The sequence below is a fragment of the Triturus cristatus genome, chromosome 4_1 (assembly GCF_964204655.1).
Source record: "Triturus cristatus chromosome 4_1, aTriCri1.1, whole genome shotgun sequence".
NCBI classification, from domain to species: Eukaryota; Metazoa; Chordata; class Amphibia; order Caudata; family Salamandridae; genus Triturus; species Triturus cristatus.
The window spans coordinates 91017828-91038542 of record NC_140585.1 but is presented as its reverse complement, the minus strand read 5'-3'; the positions used below and the strand labels follow the sequence as shown (position 1 = coordinate 91038542).

At 45.8% G+C, this 20715-nt stretch overlaps 1 protein-coding gene across 3 annotated transcripts in view; it reads right to left on the bottom strand.

The window, feature by feature from the left end:
* LOC146839630 (uncharacterized) overlaps window positions 1–20715 on the bottom strand; it is an 812224-nt gene that overhangs the window by 304749 nt on the left and 486760 nt on the right. For all 3 annotated transcript variants that reach the window (XM_085651718.1, XM_085651719.1, XM_085651720.1), the window contains one exon: window positions 6671–6787. In XM_085651718.1, the coding sequence (XP_085507844.1) occupies window positions 6671–6787 (117 nt within the window). The remainder of the gene's footprint in view (window positions 1–6670; window positions 6788–20715) is intronic.

Genomic DNA, 20715 nt, shown 5'->3' with positions numbered 1-20715 from the left:
AAGTAAAACTTACTGCAGATTTTCCTCATGGACAGTTTTATAGTTTCTTACCACATTATGCCTGGTCAAAGAGCCAGTTTGGGTATCCATAACTCCACCCTCCCACCCCCCTACCCTTTCAATAGTTGGACATCCCAGACGATAAGAGCAGTTAGAACACTCAGTATTACCAGAAGAGGTTAAATCATGTGGCTTACATGATTCTAGATCCAAAAGTAACAGCTGGTCCCTGCTATATTCTCCGGAGCTCAATTGACCAGGGGTTATGGCGCTGGTCGCGTTCCGGGCGCAGACGGGCTTGCCTTTTGCGCGCCGGCGGCGCGCCCGCTGCGCGCGTCCGCCCCAGCGCGTTAATGTAGCTTCCGGTAGTGGAAAGACTAGCGTGCCAACCCTTGTGCAGTGCGGGCCCGCTAACATCCGGGTTCCGCCAGGGTCGAGCGCGAAAGAGGAGCGGATAGGCAGGGAGGAGAGGTAAGAACTAGAGCAGAGTATCAATCAGTGGTTAAAAATTTTCGTATTTTTTTAAAAACAGAACAAGCAACAATAAAGTGCCAGGTGCAATGAGAAATGTTCAGCAAAGTTAAAATAAGGTTAAAAATGGCAGATAGCAGCAAATTCACGAATAGCAGCAATCTAAGGCTTCTCACAACAGGTACTCACACCCGAGTATATGGGATTTAGGGGCATATTATCAAGCCAGGCGATAAAATTGTCACTGCTTTAGCGGCAGAAAACTGCCGCTAAAACGACGATAATGGGCTTGATAATATGCTCTATGGAATTCCAATTGAAGCCCATGTTAAATGTGAAGGACATCTAACATGGGCTTCAGTTGGAATTCCATAGAGCATATTATTAAGCCCATTATCGCCGTTTTAGCGGCAGTTTTCTGCCGCTAAAGCAGCGATAATTTTATCGCCTGGCTTGATAATATGCCCCTTAGTGATGAAGTTTATAACTCTCGTTAAGCTGGTCATCTAGTGCCAAGAGACCTGCGGTGGATGGGCTCTCTATAAGTTCCATTAACAAGAAAGGAAGGGAAGCCTACGGGAGCTAAGCAATCAAAAGATTGCAAATGAGAGTGACACTGAAAACAACTAATGTATGATGTGGACAGGTTGTAAGCCCACTTAGTAGTGAACAATATATTTTGCAGGACAACACATGCACTGGGTAGGCGAGACCTGAAAATGTGATCCGCACATTCCCGTATAAATGGATCTGGCCTCAGAAACAACAGCCCTTGAAGGCCCTGAGGTGATCACATCCGATAGAAGCCGAAACTACTGGTACCTACATCATAAGCGGACTCTTCGTAATGAGGTGGCAGTGTTATATCCTGGCAACTATGTTGATATGCTATATCCAGGCTACTATGTTAACCGTGTTGTCTTAGCAACTTATGCTGACCACAGTGGATTCTAGATTGTGGAATCGAGTGGTCAGAGTCCTGGCGGTTGCTGCTGTGTGAGGACGAGTAAGGGGTTGCTACTCCTCTACCAATAAACTAACTTCAACTATACCTCGTATCAGCGTCTTAAAAGTGACTATGGGGATGGGATTCTTAATTGTGGATGATCAATTTACAGTGGCTGATTGGCCGACTGGCATTTTTTTTCAGGAGGTGGGTCTACCGCATGGATACAGTGTTCATCTGACGACTATATTTCAGTAACCTGCTAATTTTACATGCCACTGTCGGAGACAGAAATCAAATCTCTGCGGCGAGAGGAACGGCAGCGAGCTGCAGTGATATTACTTATCTTACTGTACAATGAACTGCGATGAAGGGGTCCCATTGAAAGGCTGAGTCGGTGGCAGGAACTGATCAGTGAATTGATGGTCAGGAGTGATGTCACAACGTGGAGTCAGGGGGTGTATTGTGTATCACATGACATGCGTGCTCCATTGATCTTCTTCATACCAGCATTTTTCTTGACAGGCTAGTGTTGCCTAGGTAACTGTGAAGCACGCTTTGTGAGATTTTGCAGGTCCTGCGCGAAGTGCACAGCCCAACCGGCAGCAGTCAAGAAAAGGAACTAGAGGCAGTTTCAACCTGAAAGGACACCACCTGCTGCTGCTGTGTCAGTCCTGCCAGACAATGGTGACCACTTTATTTATTTTAACTTATTATTTTAAACACTACTTACTGAGAGAAAGGTTCAACATAGTATGTTGGGCATATTTTAGTTGTATTAGTAAATAGTTGCGTGCATTTCCAGAGTTAAAGAGATGGATATATCTTCTATCGCAGCCCCTTCCAAATGTTTACAAAATCCTGGGGTTCCAGTTATGGTATGGGAGGACTGGCACAAGTATTTTGAAACATATGTGGAGGTAATCGGGGGAGAAACTTTTGTGTCCACGCAAAAAGTTGCTTTATTAAAACACAATTTAGGTGTGGAAGGCAGGAAGGTTTCATAAACTCTACCAAAACATGCAATGGTTATATCTTCTAAACATGAAGGTGAAAGAGGGAAAGGGTCGGAGTCAGAGGAAACAATGTTGGATGAATTGTTGAGGTTATGAAAGCTCTGGAGTTCAATTATGGAAAGAAAACCAGCATTGTAGTGGAGAGACATACGTTCTTTTCAAGGGCTCCACAACAAGGGGAAACCGTGGAGCAGTATGTATCTGTATTACGGACTATAGCTGGGACATGAAGATTTAAAGATCTACACAAGGAAATAATTAGAGAACAGTTTATAAACAGAGCCAACAACACCAAGATCCAAGAAAGGTTATTAGAATTAAAAGATCCCTCTTTGCAAAAAAACTATTGATGTTGCTAGACGTATAGAAAACACAATTAGATATGTCAAAAAACTCGATAAGGATCATACCACTGTCAAAGGTGATCCCAATAATGTGAGTGATGTCCAGAAGCAAATAATAGTAGTCGAAGTGCCGTCAAAGATATCACCTGTTAAGAACAAATGGGTGTGTTATAGATGTGAAGCTTTAGATATACAGAGGAGGCTGCAAAGTGTCCTGCTGCGCAAGTAAGGCGTTTTAAATGCAAGAAGAAGGGACATTTTTCACGCATGTGTAGGCGAGTAATCAAGAGAGTTGGAAGCGTGCATTGAATGTTGTTAATGAGTTTTCGGTTGAACTTTCAGAGGAAGATGGTAGAGTGGAGGTACTAGTGATAAACGAGGGCGAGAATGCCATTAGTGAAATAGGAGAAGGGTATAATCCACCCAAACGTACCATGACAATTAATGGGAGATGTTTGCCTATTTGGGCAGAATCATGCTCCCTGTATACTATTATCAATAGATAAGTGGGAGAGAGTTTAGGTGAATGCAAATTGTTTGCACCAGACATAGAGTGGGTAGGTTATTGTAATGTGAAGCTCCCCTTAGTGGGATATTTTGATTGTAATTTATCATACAAGGATAGGATGACACGTGTGAGAGTGTATGTGGTGGAGAAGGTGAGAGTCCTGTTAGGATGGAAAGAACAGAGAGCTTTAAGCATAATACTTAGTCCTAACCACCCACAACAGGTACTGTTGGCAGAGGATGCAGAGAGTGTGAAGTGGAGTGTAAAGTGCCCCAAATTATTTGCCAATACTCTTGGTTGTTTAAACAAATTTGAACATCGCATTGCCTTAAAGGCAGGGAGTATACCAAAGGTACACAGAGTAAAGAATGTGCCATTTGCCTTGCATGCACAGTTGAAGGAGGAATTGAAGAAGTTGTGTGATGCCAAAGTCATAAAGCCAATAGAATCATCAGAATGGCTTAGTCTCATTGTTTTGGCGAGCAAACCGAATAGCAAGTTGCGCATGTGTGTCGACTAAATTGCAACATATGGGTTGATTGCCACCCTCTGCTACATATTAACTAAATGATTTCTTGCATAAAGAATGACAAGTATTTCTCTCGACAATCAATTTATCCACTGCATACCACAAAATATGCTTATATGTTGAATCTAAACATCTCATCTCATTTATAATACCTGAAGGAGCATTTCAATGTATGCGCGTGCCATTCGGCCTAGCATCGACATCTGCAGTCTTCCACAGACTCATAAGCAGTGTATTAAAGGAAGTACTCAATGTCTCAGTATTTCAAGATGATGTACTTGTGTGGGGAGCTGAAGTCGAGTGTCACGATAACATACTCAATGAAGTGTTCAGTAGATTGCAGGAGGCAGGGTTAACTGTGAGCATGGACAAATGTAAGCTTGGGGTGATGCAAGTTGATTATTTAGGACACACATTGTTGGGAGAGGGTGTGAAGCCTAAGAAAAATTTATTGGAAGCCATAGAATGTGCACCATCACCAGTTGACAAGGAGCAATTGCAATCTTTTCTCCGTCTAGCCAACATTTTGCGGACAAGGTACACATTTTAAGATCATTGATGAAGAAGGGTGTAAAATTTGAGTGGACTAATGAATGTCAACTAGCATTTAATTAAATTAAACGGGAAATAGTGAACGCAGTTACTTTAAAACCCTTTGACCCATGTGATCAAAGCATAGTAGTAGTGGATGTGAGTGCATATGTTTGAGGGCTGTCTTGATGCAAAGGAGGAATGGTCATGAGTGCATAGTAGCATTTGCCTCGCATAATCTCAAGGGAGCGGTGGCTGCATACTCGGTCATTGAAAGGGAAGGCTTGGCGTGCTGGTGGGGTGTCAGTTATTCCAAAACATATGTGTGGGGGAATAGTTTTGAGTTAAGAACTGATCATAGACCGTTAATTGACATATTTACTACAAAGGTTGCAGGCAAAGCAACTCCAAGAATTACAAAATGGTAGTACAGGTTGCAGGAATATGATTTTACACTCAGCTATTTTCCTGGCAATATGATTTTGAAATCAGATTGTTTGTCGCGTTTGCCTTTGCAAGATCCCAAGATGGAAGATGAAGAGGAAGACGGAGAAGAATGGTTGGTAGCTAATGTAGGTGAATCTTGTAAAGATATCATAGGTGAGTATGAATGGAAAAACACCATAACAAAGGATGAATTTTTGAAGCAAGTTGCAGACAGTTTGATTAGTTCAATGGGTCCAGTAGTGAAGGCAAGAAAGGAGCTTGGGGAGCATAGGATGGTGTGGTCAGAGTTGTCAGTGATAGATGGGATTGTAAGAAGAGATGTCAGGCTAGTGGTTCCTTTAAGTCTGTGAGCTAGATTGGGACATAGTGGTATGTCGGGCATGAAGAGAAGGCCAGGATGTGGCCAAGTGAACAAACTGGCTTCTGTTCTGCATGTAGGAGAAAAACCAATAAAGGACAGTGTGGGTGAATCTTAGTCGAGAGTCCAGGGTGTGTATGGGGGTTTAATGGTCGACTGTGTCAAAGGCAGCTAAGACGTCCAACAATATCAGGAGGTAGAGTGCCTGTGGTGCAGAACTGAGGGGGCGAACTTGCTCTTCATGCTATGGTCCTGAAAAGCAGTGTCAGGATACTAGCTAGAAATAACATATACGCCAGAGGAGGTAACAGGGTAAATAATGTCACCTTAACGCACCTACTTAGGACTTATGGGCAGACCACGAAAGGACAAAAACACTACAAGATTTATAAACTTACACTATTACTTTCCTGGTGATGCATTATCATCCAATGGAAGGCTAGAAAAGCAACTCTATCACTAAATGCAGAGCAGAGGTCCTAAAGTGGGCAGATCGGGAAGCAGAGGCTCTTTGGATTGACAGACGAAGGTGCACAAGTGACTCATAAAAGGTCCAAGCTTAGAATATCATCTTCCTATGCTTCACAGAGGATGAGGGCAACAGCAACAGTACATAACACTACCCCATGTATAACCAGGTAGACACCACCTGGAGACCCCAGGTCAAAAACATAGCTTGCTTGCCGATGTACTCCACCTCTGAACTTCTGCTCTATATCTTGCCCTCTGCCTTATCACCTCTCACTTAATTCTACCTCATTTTTTCTTTTATCTTTGCTCACATGATGGAATCGCAGAGTGAGGGGAGCATTCAGCCTCAAATAGACTCATGCAGCGAGTTATGCTCAGACTTTTTGGATGTGATAAGTACCTGCCACAAAGTAGAAAACAGAGTTCTTAAAAACAGTTACTTCCTATTGGTTGATGAAACAGTGAGACAAGAAGTCTTCCCAAAAAAAAGACACAGAACTCTAGGAAGTGCTCAGTAAGTAACAGCACACACCTTAAACTAGGAGATAACCCAGCCCGAAAGCTCCACTCAAAAACATTTGTGGATGGACTTCATCAGACTCCAATTAGGAGCCAGCGGAAATGTGGAATATAACACATGTCCAAAGAAATGTGTTACAATCTCAATGCTGTGAAATATGAATGTGCTTGAATGAAAGTGATAGTGTATATAGCGGATTCACTAAAACATGTATTGAAAAACAAAGATTTAAAAGAAAAATCTATTCCAAAGAAATTTAAAAAAAAGTTAATTTCTTGTTCCCTAGAATTCTGACGTCAACGTACTCTGAGCACTGTCATAAAATGTTACTTGGGTAATAATGTGTCTGAGTGGAATGTCAAGAGGCTTGGCAAAAAACACACTGTAGGGAAAGTGTAATATGGGTTAGTAAAGGCACTTGGGGTACTAAGATTAACTCACAATGTTCACCAAATGTCCCGGCCACATATGCAAAAACATACGACATCAAAATTACACGTTTTATTTGAAAGTAAAAGTCATTTCTCACCTTGCTTACAGGTTGGTCCTGTGTACCCGGGTTTACAAAAACATTTGCCAGACGAGCAATAGCCATTCAGGCAACTGAAGATGTTGCAGGGTGAGGATTCGGAAGAGGTGGCCAATACTAGAAAAAAATTTAAAGTGCATAAACGTTCTCATAAGAAGCATATGATATTGAACTTTGTGTGAAGCATAAATAGGAAGAGAGGAAAAACAAAGAACAGAAATAAACATCTGATTTAGAGCAGAGATAAAAGCAGAGATGAAGTGTAGAACTCTTGCTTTGGGATCCCTCTAAAATAATATAAACCGTAAGATATGCACGAAGTCAGTCTTATTTTAAATCCTCATTCTATCTAGCCAGTGAAAGTGCAGATTAGAGTTGTGGTTCTGGAATCCCACAAAGGCAGAGCACACAAGACACTGAGGGGTATATTCACAAGATGGTGTGCTAAACATCACCAAAAAAGGCTAACGCAACTTTACATATTGCAGCCTATTGCGGGTAAATAACCCTGTGTCAATGTGGAATTCACAACAAGGCGGTACCATGCGATAGTCTGCCGAAACTGCGGCCAATGTCTCCGATACAACCACCTCAAGGGAGATAAAAACACAAACCACAACACAAACAAACGTGCGATGAGCCCGTTCATGCTGAGGAAAGCAGGGATAAGCACCGCCCGGCCCGCTACACACACGGCAGGCGGGAATAAGCACAACAAAAGCCTGAAAAAGAAGCACAAACCAAACAAAAAACAAAAGCCAAGCACAATGGAGGCAACCCAAGCCAGCAGACAACTCCCCAAGCCCCAATGACAACAAAACTTTGTACACGGCAGGCCATCTTGGACAAGGTGAATGCAGCATGAGAGCAGAGGAGGATAATGGAAGAAAAACAGAACATCCGGAATGATGCGAAAGGCACAAGCAAGCAGAAACACGCCAACAAGAAGGCAGCAATGCACACCTGAGATGGGAGTCCAGCGCCACACCAGGAGCTGGATGACATGAAGTCAATGGTGTCCACCACATCAGTCTGGAGATGGTGGCAGGACTTGGGTACCGGAAACTGCCCAAAACAACAGACACAATAGAAACAGGGAGAGGAACCAGCAGGGACTGGGGGATGGGGGGAGATGGGCACAATGGCACACATTCACAATTAAGCACAGCACAACTGCAGACAAGCCATGCCCAAGAGTAACAACACCAACCAGGAGCACAAGTCACACAACCCGGCAATGTCACTTCACTGAACAAGCACAGAAGTGAAAACCACACCGCCTGAAAGGGAGAAGGGTGATCCGAATCTGAGCTGAAGGGACATCTCACACACAATGCAGCACACACACATAGGAAGTCTAGCACCCCAACATCAAACACAATGTGGTACAAACACCAACATTTGCACAACCGAACACAGGACACAAGTGCACCCGCATGTGGCCGGTAAACGGTCATACGCATCTGGCTAAGCAAGAAACAGGGACATGATAATGCACAAGTACAAACCCACAGTCCTGATGGAGTAGCTATGCACATATGGCAGAGAACCAGAGAGTCTGTGACACACACTTTGGCATACAAATCAAGACCCAACACAGTTGGAGACAAGTGAAAGTGCGGAAACTTTATCAACTAGTGTGTGTTATTACAGCCAAGAGAAGTGGCATGAAATGCAGACCAATGCAGCAGTATGTCTGAATGAGGAACGTAGGAAAGCACCCATGTCCACATCGGGGGATCCATCACCAACACAAGTCAGTGCCAACCCGCGTTGGTTGTCCGCGCCGGGAACATGAGTCCAGGCCAATGCAGTCATGTCCACTATCATCTTGGGACATGTGACCAAATTCCCAACAACCAACCAGGCATCAGGACACATGCAATGGGTCACATCCAGTTGTGGCTGCAGGTTCCTTGTCACTCGTCAATGAATGCGAGTGCAGCTGCATAGGTCAACATCTCCAATGAGCGATCTTTGTCCACCACATCTGACATGTCGTCGATGTAATCCAGCAGCTGACCCGGACAGATGTGCTGACTCCAACCACTGGACCCAATGTACACCAAAGTCCAATCAGGTAGTGGCTCAATGTGCTCACTGCACACGACGACTCATGCAATCTCCCAGGTCCAGTTTCCAACCTGCATGCCAAAAATCAATGCATGCCATAAACGGGCATCGCGGTGACACTCCTGGACGTGGGCCAACAGGGGGCGCACACACACATCATAATCCAGGTCAGCTACTGTTACATTGGAGAGGCAGACATCCATTGACGCCTCAAATGTGCATGAGCGGTAATGCAACACAGGCTGAACGAAGATGACGTCCGCAAGGCGGAAGCTCAGCCAGGAACTGATCTGCAGCACTGCCAATGGCAATGCCCCCAGGACATGTAGCAGACGTGCATGGTACAGGTCCACATGACTGGAGTCGAGCATGTGTCCGGGATGGTCTGCCATTGCGTCAGTGGCTCTGCTTGAAGTGGCACAGGTTGGCCCAGCGCCAGTCCTGTGGATGAAATGGCACAGCTCGGTGCAATGAGCAGTGTCTGTTTGCAATGGGTGCAGGCCTGGGGTGGGGTGGGAGGACGTGTGAAGGCCATTTCACACACGGTAACTATGACCAAGGACGTCTGCTTGTGGGATGTGTACACGTTGGTCTCACGTCGGGCAGTGCGTAGTGTGGGAGTCGCAAGCAAATGCTATCGTATCTGTCAGGGGGTGCTGGCCACATGCAAGTTCCTGCTTAGAGCTGCATATGTGCTACCGGCTGATAGTTCAGACAAAGGACCTTTCATCCATACAGTAACTTCACCATCTGCATGCATACAGGAGATGCACAGAGGCCTGTTGAGGGTGTGGTGGGATGTCTGCGACCCTGGGAATTATGGATGATATGCCCAGCACAGGGCACATGAGCGGCCTCACTGTGTGTTATGTTGCCACACAGCTGCTCCTCCCTCCGATGAGCACCCACACTTGTGTGTGCTGTGCGGTTGCATCACGTGCAAACCTACGGCACACCTTTGTAATGACTGTCCGCGTATGTCCAGCGGCATGTCAACAACACCGTGATGCTGGCCTTTGAAGGTGTGTGACCACGTGAGTGTAGGCCAATTGGCCAGACAGGGCATACACAGGTGTACAGCCCATGGCTGGCTGTGATCGCGCTGTGAATGAGGCCAGTCAATTGACTCATGCATCCGCAAGACTGATGCACATAACACTTGGCATGCATGTGCCAAGCCCCCGAGCGATCTTGTGGTCCTGCATGTCCCTGTACGTGCACGCCCGACCCCCTGGTGCATGCCACATTGCAACATCGACTACTGTGGCCCTGGCGGCGACAACACCCCAACACAGAGACACACTTGCCGCATTTCCTGTCCAAGGACAGGTTCGAGCCACGCCATGCTCCCCCTGTTGAATCAGCACACCCCTGGGCTAACCTGACATACGCCAGAGCAGCACACGCCGCTTGTGCATGCAGGGGGGGTGTGTGAGAAGCTACATGTCCAGGGTCACTGCCAATGCTGAGGTGACATGGTAACGTCCATTGAAGACAGCACACTGTGATGTTGCAGGGCCCTTGCCCATCATGCTGACACAATGACAACAACGACACACTTGCTCAGATGTTGTGAATGGCTACGGGCACGTGCGCACAGCCACATTTATTAGCAGGCACACATACCGAGTGACGCCTGTGTTGGATGTGTGTGGGGTTTGTGCACACCATCCGGCAAGGGCTGCCTGGTGCAGTCAGAAATCGACAACAGTGTACTTCGTAAAGGACACGACCATTCAACCATAAAGGCCCCATGACTTGTGCTGCACAGAGTTAATGGCCCCGGATGCACAGCGTCCTGCATGGGCCTACCGCCATGGGCTGCTGACTTGCGGGGCACTGGGGCAGGGTCACAAGTGCAGAGCAGGTTTCCGTAGATGACAAAGGGGCTTGTCATGGAGTGTCTTGGTGGACAGTGGAAGGTGTACCCTGAGGGCATGATTCAGAAGGCAGGATCACGCTGAAACAGTCACTATGGTGGCGATGAACGGAGCAGACACATGTCAGACATCAAGCCCGGTCCAGCAGGATGAAGATGCAGAAGACCACCAAGCCATGGACTCAGACGCCACCCAGGTCCAACAAGATGGTGCCCATGACTCATTGCGCCCAGAATTAGTGGCACTAGTGCTGTTACGGGATGCCGCATGCGATAAGGCGTCGCCAATGTTGTGGACTCCTCCACATCTTACTCAAGACACAGTTCCACATGTGTGACCTACTGGACTGCAGTGTAGGCCTGAGGCAGTGGTGAGCACGGGCCATTCACAGAGTGTCGCCGGCTTAGGTTGGAAGGCACCACCGGCCTTCGTAGTTCAGGTTCAGTGGCACCACGGGACCGGGACTTGCGGTGAACAGGGTTGATGGCACCAGGTCAGTTGTTGATAGTGGTCGAGCACCCCTGTGACTCTGATCCGGCTTTTGTCCCTACTGAGCCGCATCTTCGTCTTACTCCTCTCCGTGCGTTCACTGGTGTGAACTCTGCCATTCATGATTCACGACTATGTGCTGGATGTGGGACCTACTGCTCCGCAGGCTCGGCCTAAGCCCTCATTCCCGTGTCGCCGGCTTGCGTTGAACAGGGTTGGTGGCACCACGTGTCGCCGGCTTGCGTTGAACAGGGTTAGTGGCACCACGTGTCGCCGGCCTGCGATATGGAATTATGCCTCACTGATCAAAGGAAGTCTGGTGCTGAGGCCACTGCAACGGACTTGGGGTAACTGCCATTCAGGACTCAGGAAACAGTTTCACATGTGTGACCTACTGGGCCAAAGGGGATACAGGTAGAGTTTGTCAATGAGAAAGGAGTAATGTGAACTAGCGTTGGGGGGTCCAGCAATGGTCTGCGGAGGCTGCAGAGGTCGCTCGACTGGTGCTTGGAGCTTGCAACGGCATGTTGTGGGCCCTCTTTGACACACGCCGGTGTAGGCAGGTGAACGGAGCCTCGTTGGTGCGCTGGGGCAGGCATGACAGGCCTGGGGACCAGCAGCCCTGGGGGGGCAACAGGCGCACAGGCACGCAGGCCCCGCCGTGCTCGGTGCAGGACTTGTGGCGGGCTGAGAGGCCCCACCCTGGCTGACGCGTTGTCCATTCCGAATGAGAACCACAAGCAGTGCAACAGGCTTTTTGCTCACACCCCTGCACAAGCCTCGCATGCGCAGGTCCAACCCACTACGCACGCGCATGCAGGGGCGGACATAAAGTGTGACATTTTCACATTCTGCCCACAGCCTGTGGGGACATGGTAGCGTCCACTGGTCACTACACACCATGCACCAACAGTTGATCTCCACATGGCCATTTCCGTGGTTTGCACTCTGTGGTCTGTCCGGCACCTCCACGCTACACCTGGCAGTGTGTAGGTTCACATTCCTTAGTCACTTGCCGCTCTCACACATGCCTGCTCCATGCCTCTCCTCACATCCTGCTATTGTGTGTCTGTGGTGCCAGGCCGTGGCTGGGTTGTGGGCATGGCAAGGCAGGATTCCCAAAGGAGCCGTGTTGTTGTGTCTGGTCGTTTGGCATATTGGGTGTCATGTTAAATGTAGTTGTGCTGCATGCCCATTGGCAGTGTCGTGATTGCATGACTGTGGGCTGGAGGTCTGTGGTGTGTTTATTTTGGACTTCACGACGGGCACTACTTTTCCATGTGTGCCATCCTGGGAGCACTGGGTGATGATGGACTGTCGGGAGATGTGAGCTTCATGCACTCTGCCTGGGAAGATGGCCACGACATTGTTGAGGTGTCCTGGGCGGCCCACTATTTCCTGCACATTCATGGTATGCGTGTGCTTTCTGTTATGGTAGTTGTGTGCAGTGTGGGCAGGGGGCAAAAGGGGGACATGTGTGCAGTTGATTGTCCCTGACACGTGAGGGAATCCAGCTATGGCGTAGAGGCCTTGCTTTGTCTCCAGCCTGTAGTGTAGTTCCTATATCCCTGATAGGCTCTGCGCATTGGAATAATATACACTATAGTTTTGACATAGGACTGAGGACAGTGTGTCTCTATTGAGTACATTAAACTTAATTACTTGTGTGTGCCAGATAACTCAGAGGTCACTAGAAATTTCTCGAATAAACAAGAAGGGATTAGTTTCTGACAACCGCATAAACATAACAACTTTGTTTCCCTTAGAGTCCTTAGAGTCGGAACAATGTCAGAACCATGGAAACAATAGATAACAGTTTCACTCAGTCAATCGTGCATGCTTCGTTTGCACCGAAATAGAGAGACGGGTGTTTCAATAAAAAGGGGTTTATTGAACAGTCTCATTTCTCATGCAAGAGATATGAACTGCTACAATCGTAAAACAGGATGCGAAGTACAATAGGTACAGAGTTAGCAGTAGGATAAAATAATACTGCAATAGCATGGTTTGTAGCTATGAAATATATTCATAAAATACATACATAAACAACACAGGCTAAAATGTGGATACTCATCTGATGCTTCTAAATAGTTCTACCCCAGGGTACCTAACCTAAGTGCAGTACGAGGTAAGAAGTAGGTGCTGTTTTCTAAAGTATAGCTAGCTATAGTTTTAGTTTTGCCAAGAGTTGCCAAAAGTTTCTCTAAGTTAAAGTCTGTTCCATACCGTAGAATGTGTGAGGTTGGAATCTCTTTCCGGGACTCGATGTCTAAAACCCCGCAAGAGGAATCAGAAACACTGGAGCTGGATTCTCTGCGAGGAGGATGCCAGCGTCTGGTCAGTGCATCAGGCAGGAACTCGATCTCCTTCCGAACTTGCTGTGGCAAACCGCCAGTAGGCAGTCAAACTGGACCGTCCTGGAACCGTGGTTTGCCAGGGCAAGTGCAGGTATATTTATACCTTGAAGTTGTTTAGGAATGCCTGTATTGACGTAAAAGTCGGGCATTGGAACGTCATGAATGAACCCATAAGGAATCGATGTTCATGCATACTAAATGAATTCTTAGAGAAATCAATATCCAAGCAAGGGAAATTCCTAAAGGCTTAAGAGTCTGGTTTTCCTGCAAGGGAAATTCCTAAAGGCTTAAGAGTCTGGTTTTCCAAGAACTCGTCGTGACGTGGATTGACAGATGTAGGAGACCATGCCTGTATTTGGTTAGCATGGACAATGCCTAAATAAGGGCTGGATTTTCTATGCCTAAATAAGGGCAATATGAATTGTACCTATATGAGGGCATCAATCGGGAAACCTATATACGGAATCTAAATCTGCACACAACAGCTGCTCCTGCGCAGTGTGGGTGACGTGGGGGTGCTGGGGTACCAGGCTGATGTTGGCATCCAGGACAGGTGTGATGACCTTTGATGTGGCTGGCTGTGTGACTCCTCCGACTCTGGCAGTTGTGGGTTGGATGGTACCAACCCACAGTCGCAGTCGGCAGCTTTGTCTACGGAGGTATGTTGGTTGTCCGCTAGGTTGGTACCGTCAGCAGGTGGGGGATGTAGGTCAGGATGCAGGGGATGGTTATCCTTTTGGGCCTGTAGTGGGAAATGTCCTCCTCTGGTGTTGGATCTGTGCAGCAGGTGCGTTTCAGGTGGGTCCGCTGTCTTTGTGTACGCTGCCTCTGTGGTGTTCCCGGGGGGGTCGGGACGGGTCCTGGGGTGGTGGCGGGCATGGGGTGGTTGTGGTGGGTGTTGTGGCCCTCAAGGGCATTCGCGTTGCATGATCATTGTCTCCATGGTATCTGTGGGTCTTCCGGTGTGGTTCTTGGCTGGGCTCCCTTTTTGCTGCAGGAAGTCGTCCTGCTTAACACCAGGGTGAGTGCTTGCAATGTTTCAACACTCCGTCCATCATCCCCTCTGGTTTTACTTTGTTGAAACTAAGTTGGCAGGGTATGCCCAGACGTGGGTCCCTTGCTCACTTTGCCACTGGATTCAAGCTAGCCTGGCTGATTAGCCAGAAACTGGTCCCAGGATGCTTGTTTCCGGTCCAGGGAAGACATGGCTTGGCAGTTCGGGCTGGACTGTTCCCATGAGGTACAGGGTCAGACTGATTTGCATATGGACATGTCTGAACTGGGGTGGCGGAGTGAGCTAAATAATGATGATGGATTAAACCCAGATCAGTTGACTGGGGGTGAGTGCTTGCAATGTTTCAACACACTGTTCATCATCCCCTTTGGTTTTGCTTTGTTCGCCCTAAGTTACCAGGGTATGCCCAGACGTGGGACCCTTGCTCACTTTGCCACTGGATTCAAGCTAGCCTGGCTGATGATGGCTGATTAGCCAGAAACCGGTCCCAGGATTCTTGTTTCTGGTCCAGGGAAGACATGGCTTGGCAGTTCGGGCTGGACTGTTCCCATGAGGCACAGGGTCATACTGATTTGCATATGGCCAAGTCTGAACAGGGGTGGCGGAGTGAGCTAAAGAATGATGATGGATTAACCCAGATCAGTTGACGGGGGGTGAGTTCTTGCAATGTTTGAACACTCCGTCCATCATCCCCTTTGGATTTGCTTTGTCACCAGCAAAAAGCAGGTGTTAATTCCCTGCTGCTACCACAGCTTATCACCTGTTTTTGGTTCACATCGCAGATCTGTAAGTTTGTTGTGAAAGTGGTGTTGTGGTTTTTTTGTGTGTTTTTGCATGGGAACGCCTACTCTGCATCTCATTAGCGTTAGTTGGTGGTGGCCACCATGGAGATAAATTTGGGGGCAATTAACCTGGGAATACTGGCAATGTCTGCAGTTTGCACCAGCTTGTGAATGAGGTGTTAAATCTATCTCCACTTTTCATGCGTTAAGGTGGTGATAAATCGGAGATGATTCCTTGTGAATATCCCCCCGAGTCAGTTTTTTGTGATTATTTTGTGTTCCCTTTCTCTTACTGGAGGACAGTCTGCGTCTCTCTTAGGATAACCTTTAGATATTTCCTTCCTCTGAAACCTCGCTAGCGAGTGAATCCTCTCCACTGCCTCGTTTTCATCGCCAGGAGACAACACTAATTGGAAACCACTCCTCTGAGGTCACCTCTAAGCTCAGGATATAACATATCCCATTAATAGAATTTTTTATTTTAAAAAAATGACATTGATGTTTACATTAAGAAACGTTTATTTAAATATTTTAAAAGTAAGTAAGAAATATGTAATATTTATAGATTTCGTTTTACAATAAATTACATTTATTCATATGCTTGACTAATTTAAACAATTTAATGTAATTTAGCATAATTTCCGTTGTGTTTTTCTTTAAAGTCCATACCTCCATTACTTTGTATGGGAGGGTGCTGCACTACCAGTGGGTGGCTAGATCTAGTGCTAGACTTAGTACTGTTTTTTAGTAGGAGATAAAACCTGGAAGACCTGATTCGCAAACTTCACTTTGCAGTACCTTTGTAGTACTACAATCGTATTACAAAATGCTACTCACAAACTGTACTTCTAAAGTACTGCTGCAAAACAGTAGTAAGTCAAGCACTACTTATGACCAACCACTCATGCTCATACAATAATAACAATAGTTCTAGCTAAAATTATTTTTATAATATACTGCATTGGTTTGATCACAGTGTAGGTAAACAACATCATGTTAAGTTGTCTCCAGTCTGTAGTGATTTCTGAGTACAGTATAAATCAGTATTCTACCAAACAATAAACTGAGGCTCGTAGGTATGCCAAATCTTAAAAGATCTCTTTCTGCAGGATTAAGTACAAGTAATTAGCTTGGCTTCAACTTGTAGCTTGGTAGCCGACTTCTGGAATTCTGTTTAATAACACTGAGGTACTGTCATACAATCATGTAATTGTGACTGCCACAACCTGTGAGTAGTTTGTCTCTGGGACCTGAGATATGTGTAAAACATCTCCAAGAACCTGAGACGAAATGTGGTTTATCAAAATCGTGCTTTACCTGGCTCTTCGTACCACTTCTGTTCATGTTGACATGGAACACTCCGCTGTGCCCTTTTTTAGAGGTCCCAGCAGCCTCATCTTCCATTGTGTCTCACTTACATATTAGAGTAAGCATGCGAATTTGACACCATTGAATGGAGGCCTATTGTCAATTTATAATTTGATTGGAATGGCACATGCGGAGCACAAAAATTTCCAGCGGAGGAACAATCTACGCGTCCTAGGAATACCAGAAGGATCAGAAAGGGCTGATGTGCGTCAATTTATTATAGACCTGTTTAATGACTCACTCCCGGAACTTAAGGATTGGAACTGGGCTTCAGAGATACAGCGTGCCCACCGTTTCCCTTTTGTTCAGAAAAAACCTACCCGGGCTGGTTCTCTACCAAGAGCTATTTTGTTTTTTTTCGGCAACTTCTTGCTTCGCCAGGCTATCTTTGAGAAAGTTCGGCCTGAATCTAAAAGATCATGGGCGGAAATCATATACTTTGTTCGGCCAGATTTCTGCCACACCACGGTGGAAAGGCGCTGGCTTCTACGCCAACTAATAACACCATTTCAGGCTAAGGATGCTCAGAAGTATCTAAATAATCCCGCTTGTCTCAAAGTGATTCTGGGGGGCCAAACACGCATCTTCCCTTCTGAGATCAAGGCTCGGGAATACCTGGACAGCCTGGGCTGATCCCAGCACCCGACTGGTTAATCAGAAGTCATAGTTCCGTAGAGGGAAAAGGGGGTGAAAAGTGGAAAGGCAGAAGGATAAAGTTGGAGGGGGGGAAATTAGGGAAAAAGGGGAAAAAAATAAAATATATATATATAAATAATTAAATCACTTTGGCATATGGATACCGGGAGCATTAAAACACGGTAATAACCGGCTTCTGGGTTAAAAAAAAAAAATAGAGAGAGTGAAAAAACAAAAAAAAGGGGTAGTTATTAAAAAAAAAAATGTATAATCGCTCTTTAGGTGGGGCCTTATTGGCACTGCTAATGAAAATTTGGCTATATTCCCTTTTTCTTTTTTATATATGGAACTTAAGGAGCTCTTCGACTGTATGCTCTAACCATCGAACACAGACTTAGTCTGAGTTCCTCTCGAGAAGGGTGGTGGGTGGGTCTTGTTGTTGGGTGGAGGGGGGAGTGGCTATGGGAGGGTGGGCACAGGGGTGTCCAGGGGGGGGTCGTTGTTTTGGGGGGTGAGGGGCGAGAAAGCGGGAAAAAAATTATACCCAGAGATAAAAACAAGGAGGAAAACAAGTTAAAAATGGAAATTAAACGAACTAGCAAGGATATGGGAAAATGGTATAGTACTGCTTTAAAATGGGGAAGATAAAAATCTGCTCTCTGAACGTGGCGGGCTTAAATGATAAAGGGAAAAGGAACTGATTAGCCAACTTTGTTAGATTAAACTCATATGATATGGTCTGTATACAAAAAACTCACATACCGTGGGCAAATAGATCACTCCTGGATATTATAGGGTACCAAACAGTTGTATGTTCATCACAGACTTCAAACATCAGGGGGGTTGCCATCTTAGTTAAAAATAATATTATAGACCAAGTTCAAAGGAAATTATCCGACCCTAAGGGCAGATGGGTCATTTTGGAGCTAAGTATAGGGCTTACCATCTGCTCGATTTAAGGTCCCAATTTGGATGACCCTTAAATTTTCGATGAAATTGAGATGGAACTCTCGTCTTGGCCTACCCCTATACTTCTCTGTGGGGATCTAAATATCTCGCTTGATTTTAGGGTAGATCCAAAAAATAAAGGTGGCTACGCTGGTAGGAAGCCCAAAGTGTACAGAGCTCTGTCCTCGTTGATAAATACTCATGCTCTGATTGATCTATGGAGGACTAAGTCTCCATTAGATCCCGTTTACACCCATTTTTCATGCCCCCATCAAAAGCTCATCAGGCTCGATTATTTTTTTTGCTCTAATGAGCTAACTGCAAGATCTGAAATAACGAAGCTCCCCAAGTTACTGTCGGACCACAACCCTCTCGTAGTAACAATTGAACTCAATGGCTTTCATAAAAATAGAGCAGATGGTCATTTGACAAGAAGCTCTTGGCAAATCAAGAATATATAGACCATATAAAAAGCTGGACTGTTGCCTTCTTTGAGATAAATCGATATAGTTCTAATAGAAACATAGTCTGGGATACTTTTAAGGCCGCCTTAAGGGGTGAAACAATTAGCTTTGTAGCCGGGGTCAGGAAGACTCACGTATTAAGCACGAGGAACTGTCAGGTAAACTTGCCGAAGCTGAGTGTGAATTTATTCGACTAATAAAGCTTGGACTCGGGGTAGCCGAGATACAACAGCACATCCTTATTCTCAAGACCGAAATTAACAGCTGGTTTGCTCAGTGCACCGCCGAAATGTACCATACCCAGGGTTGTAGTCTATATGAGAATGGGGAAGCAGTGGGAAAGAAACTGGCCCTACTCACCCGTCAGAAAGCTTCACTAAACTCTATTAAGGAGATTAGACTAAGCGGGCAGATACACACCGACACCATCAGCATAGTCAGAGAATTTCAGAAATGTTATCAAAATTTATACGGTCAGGGTCTGAGCAATCTCAGTGAAAAAGATAAGATCCAGGAAATTAGGCATTATCTTACAAAAGCAGATCCTGTCCGCAAGTTGGACTCGGAGAGTAGAAACCTACTCGAAGAAGAGATCACGTTAGAAGAAGTGGAGCAGGCACTCTTTGACCTGCCCCCCGGAAAAGCATCAGGACCGGATTGGCTCCCGTTAGAGCTGTATAAATAACTTAGTCAGGTTATTAACCCACTGCTACTGGATCTCTTTTTGGGAATCCAGTATCAGGGAGCTCCTCCAGAGTCCAGGAAAGAAACTGATATAGTAGTCTTCCCCAAGAAAGGGAAACCTAAAGATGTCCTGTCCTCATACAGACCCATAACCCTAATCAATTCCGATAGTAAAATTTATTCGAAAATCATAGCCAACCGGCTGGGTAGGGTCATAGCACATCTGGTCTCCCCCTGGCAGCATGGTTTTATACCCGGAAAAGACACAACCGATCATATTATAAGGGTAATATCTCTTTTTGATATTATGGCAGCTACAGGGGGGCAGATGGCTATGATCCTACTCGACGCAGAGAAAGCCTTTGACAAGGTACTATGGCTCTTTCTGTGGGAGATTCTCCAATATAAGGGGTTTGGCCCTGGTATAATCAAAGCTATTAAAGCAATGTATAAGACCCCAACATCCCGCATACAGATGATGGGAATACAATCAGGGAAAATCTCTATTTCAAGAGGAACCAGACAAGGCTGTCCATGCTCTCCTATTTTGTTTGCTCTGTACATAGACCCCCTCCTTACTAAACTACTACAGAGCAGGGAAATTAATCCTGTGGTGGTAGGAGGGTGGAAAACGAAAGTTCTGGCCTATGCAGACGAAGTAGCTATTTTAACAACTAGCCCAGCCAAATCTTTGGCTGAGATTAGTCACCTAACAGGAGAGTATGGGCTGATCTCTGGTTACACACTAAATGCGGCTAAAACAGTGTTGGTCTATACAGATAATGTAATCTGCAACGATTTCAGACGGGTAACCCCCGCACTGTACCTTGGGGTCTATATCAGTGCCAATATCAAAGACCTAACTAGGCTAAACTACGACCCCCTAATTAGTCAAATAGCAGCCGACCTAAAGAGAGTTAACAATCTTCACCTCACAATTATTGGAAGAGGCAATTATCTCAAAATGAACACTCTGCCAAAGCTTCAGTATCTATTTAGATCAATCCCTTTTGCTACTGAAAGTACATTCTTGGGGCGTCTCGAATCCATGATGTCTAATTTCATCTGGCAATATGGTATGGTAAGGCGTTCCTTAAAATTACTGTCTTTGCCCTACGAAAGGGGAGCCCTTAAAATACCCAATATTAGACTATATCACTAAACTGCATTACTCCAGCAGATGAAGTCCCTAATTCTCATCAGTAGGGCAACTAGACATCCTGATATAGATATAATTCCAACGTGCTACGAACTAGCAGTGGGCACAGCAGCATCTGGTTTATTTCTGAGACATTTAGAGCAAAGGTATTATAATAAAATACGCTTTAAGATAATAACAGATGCTTGGA